General features: G+C 47.4%; 1 protein-coding gene across 1 annotated transcript in view; it reads right to left on the bottom strand.

The window, feature by feature from the left end:
- Window positions 1-630: 630 nt before the first annotated feature.
- The window catches only part of SLC25A13 (solute carrier family 25 (aspartate/glutamate carrier), member 13), a gene marked incomplete at its 5' end in the record, with an annotated part of 50,564 nt that continues 47,393 nt past the window's right edge, over window positions 631-3,801 (bottom strand). The window contains 3 exons of the mRNA XM_010160396.1: window positions 631-1,852; window positions 2,753-2,843; window positions 2,924-3,082. Of these exons, the coding sequence (XP_010158698.1) occupies window positions 1,663-1,852; window positions 2,753-2,843; window positions 2,924-3,082 (440 nt within the window). The remainder of the gene's footprint in view (window positions 1,853-2,752; window positions 2,844-2,923; window positions 3,083-3,801) is intronic.

Consider the following 3,801-nt stretch of genomic DNA (forward strand, 5'->3'; position numbering starts at 1 on the left):
CTGGGGAAAGGTGCGGCTCAGCACCCAGACGTCTTCCTGCGCTGCTCACTTGACAAGGTACGTCCGGCAAAAGTGAGGGATGAAGTGTAAAACCAGCTCCCAAATAGCCTAAAATCTCATCACAAGCACAGTCAGCTCCCAGGGAGAAGGTTTAACTCTTAGGAGGAGCCTTAACCCAACCCCCTGACAGTTAATTCTGGAGTAATGCAAGGGGCAGCTTTTTTTTTTGACGCCAAAGTCACCCAACCCCACCCCAAGAAGACAAGCAAGACCAAATTCCTCCTGGCCTTAAGTGCAATCGCAGCAGACACCCGACAGCACCTTCACCCAAGCAGGCATTCACGCCGCTGCTAACACGGTAACCTCCCCCAAAAGTAAAGCTCAGAATGCCAGAGCTTACTCCCGCCTGTTTTTTGACTGAGGAAAAACGTCTCTTTCCCAGTGACACCCACGCCAACAGATGTCTTTTCTACCCAGGGAATTCGGATAATCTGTTCTCAAGCTGCAGGTGTTTTTATAGCCTACGTGGCCATGTTATCTCAACCAAACTTCGTAACCGAAGCTGAACCAGGCATGTGAGGTACTACGCTGCCTCTGTAACAGAACACCATGTGTGCCTCGGTGGGTGCATCTGGTCGAAAGGTTTATTTCTATCTTCATAAATACATTAATTTTCTAAACATTGTGCAAGGCACCAAAAAATTAAGTAAAATCTTTTCTTTTAGAGTATTTTAATCTCTTTTGACTCAATGAAGTAAATAAGAATCTGAAACCACCTATTTGCCAATTACAAGCCAGCAGTTAAGGCAGGTACCATTGATACAGTGCATGAATTTTCTATTGCAGTTATTTAAACAAGCAGCGTTTTACTATAGAAGTGCATATACAAACCGAATTCCAAACACCAGCAACCCAAGGTAGGCACCTAGTTCCGAAATTTCCTCGTACATGTAGTAGAATGCCAAAAGGTTCTGCCATAAAGTGCAAAGACTATGGACAATAACACTTTCTTTTGAGCGTTTCGATACCAGTAACGTAATACAACGGCTAAACATTTATAAATGTGGTTTCCATTACAAAAACATGTTCCACGTAAAAGCTTCATAATACAATCCAGAAGCAGAACTTGTGCGTGTGCGTGTTTAAAAAGTCGAAGCTGTACGGGCATACTTAGGTACCGGGTGCATGTTTGCTGACCTCCACAGCCACGCACTGCGTTTATAACCCATTTACGTGTACAGCCAACATCATTCCGCTTTGAGCACCGTGACATCCGCTGAGTCTTTCCATCCGAGTGACGATGTGTGACATCCGCCCCGGTAACCCGCAACCGAGCGCCGCCTGTAAGATGATCTGGTTCTCAGCTCTCGCCCAGCCCTCCCCAATAAACGGAACCTAAAATTAGTGTCTTCCCGACACAAGCACATGTCAGATGTGGACAAATACATTCATGGTCCCAAACTTAAAACAACTGGTAAGAATTTCACAGTGATCTGGTTAAGGAAGCACAAAGACAAATGATTACACTTAAGATGAAAATTGCCTTAAAACTCAAATGAAGCTAAACTGTTATATGATGAGAAGCTAAAGGAACAAAGTATTAACCAATTAGAAAAGTGGCTCTTTCCCAACTAATAACAAAAAAACCCTACAGCAATAAACTTAGGGTCCTACTGCTGCAGCAGCCTTTGAGGTAGGTGGCGATGGCTTAAACCGAGGTAGGTAAAGTCCAAACTTGTTTTCAATCCCTGCGAAAGTGGCAACTGCCAATTTATAACCACCAACATGGTCAGGGTTAGGAGCAGGGAGCGTGATCCTAGATTTAGGAACTGGCTCTGATCCAGCTGGTTTTCTGCAAAATAATAAAAATAATACATTAATGTCCACTGAGTAAAACCAGTATTCACAAAAATCTCCTCCATAAAGTAAGCTGAACGAGACCTGACCGTACCTCCCAGTACGGTAACCAGTACCTCCCAGTAAGTAACTAAATTAAATGCTGCAATGTAATGAGAAATACCCTGTTTTAAAGCTTCCCAGAACAGTCGGGAACCTTCACATCGTTTGGATACGGCCAAATCCAGGCAAAACGCGTAGCGCATTAATCGAAACTGCAGTGCGGGGAAGCAGGGGTTCCCGAGTCTTGGCTACGGTGCACAACCAACCCAGGAACCTCGCAGAATTTAAGTAATTCCTTCGGTGGTGGCTCTCAAACCACTGTCCCCAGCGCTTCGCAAATGGTCTGCAGCTGCTCCTGGGATCACGTGAAACAGCAGTGCGCACACCCATCTGTATCATCCTCAGCAAAGACAGGAGGCAGAGCTGAAGCTCCAACAAATTAGGTTTTGGACTTGGTGACACCGAGAGACTTTTTTGGATGTCAAATGCTTTGCCCTAAAATCAGGGGCACAGCTCCTCCACCAAGCTCATGAGGACTAATGCAGAGAGTGTCCTGACCTGGCAGGTGTCACGTTTCCCCCGCAGGTATCTCCCCAGGCCATTATTTAGCCTCTCCCGGTCTCTGTTCACATTAACACAGGTCCCCAGCTTGAAACAGTGATTTAAAATGCGTTCATGTCTTCCTGTGGCACTGGAAAATCACCTGAACCTCCACCAGTGTATCATGGCTTAAATAATATTCACAAAGCCTTTGCAACGTGTCCTCCATGACAGCAAGACCCTGACTCTGACATGTAGGGGAGCACCAGGACCCACCCAGAACCAAGCACAGCTTCAGGCACCACATACTTACACTCCCCCGAAGTCCACGTAAAACCATCTCTGCAACAGCTCGTAAGTCACCAGAGTTACACCAAACTGAGGAGAAGATCGAAATACGCGAGCTTGAAAGAAAAGAAAAGAATTCCTAAGTGACAAAACCCACAGTTAGAAATCAGTTAGTCACCAAAGCTCTTTTACACACCTCCTGCTCCTTTCCACAGCGCCTTTGGACCTTCCTCTCGAAGGATCTTGGCAAAGCAGTCTACGACGCCACTGTAGGTGGTCTGTCCGGCCCTGGCTGCCACCTGTAGCCTTGTTTTGATGACATCCGCAGGGGTCACCAGCGAGGCTGCAGGCATACCTGCCAACACAACGCTCGTCAGGGGGTGCCACCGCCTTGTCACACACGCTACACACACCTCGCTTACCCCGGCTAACCGTGCCTCTCGTCCTCCTGTCAGGAGAATCCAGCCAGCCACGTCCGATTTAAGCAGAAGCCGAGGAGAACAAGCTACAAGAGGCGGCCGTGGTTTTGCTCAGAGAGAGCTTCTCCCAGAGGAACAACCGTATCACATGCTTCCTGCCGAGCTGGGAGGCGCGGGCTGGATTTTTCAGCTAACCAGAAACTTGCATAGTTAACAAGCACAAAGTTTTTGGAGGTGAGCTCGATCTTTCCCTTTCCTTTTCACGCCTCTCTGCGGTTCCTGGCATTCTGGCTGCGCGCTGTGCTAGAACAGGCTGCACCCGCACCCCCAGTGTCGCCGGGAACCAGATGATGCTGTGCACACTCAGCCAGCCATGAGAGCTAAGGCTTAAAGAAAGGGTCATTCCTCTCATGAGGAGCGGGGGATTGCTCAGCTGCAAAGCCACAGCCGACATCCTCAGCACTTGGAGGAAGATTCACATTTATCCTGGCAGATAAGCAACTGAAAGAAAAAAAAAAAAAAACACCACCACACCAAAAAAACCCCCACCCAACACCAAATTACCAATGGGTGGTATTTCTAAAATCATTCCTATCCAAACTGGGGCTGCCCGTATTTAGAACTGGGAAACAAACAAAAAACCCAGAACCCAGCC

Source organism: Eurypyga helias, unplaced genomic scaffold (assembly GCF_000690775.1).
Source record: "Eurypyga helias isolate BGI_N326 unplaced genomic scaffold, ASM69077v1 scaffold30841, whole genome shotgun sequence".
NCBI classification, from domain to species: Eukaryota; Metazoa; Chordata; class Aves; order Eurypygiformes; family Eurypygidae; genus Eurypyga; species Eurypyga helias.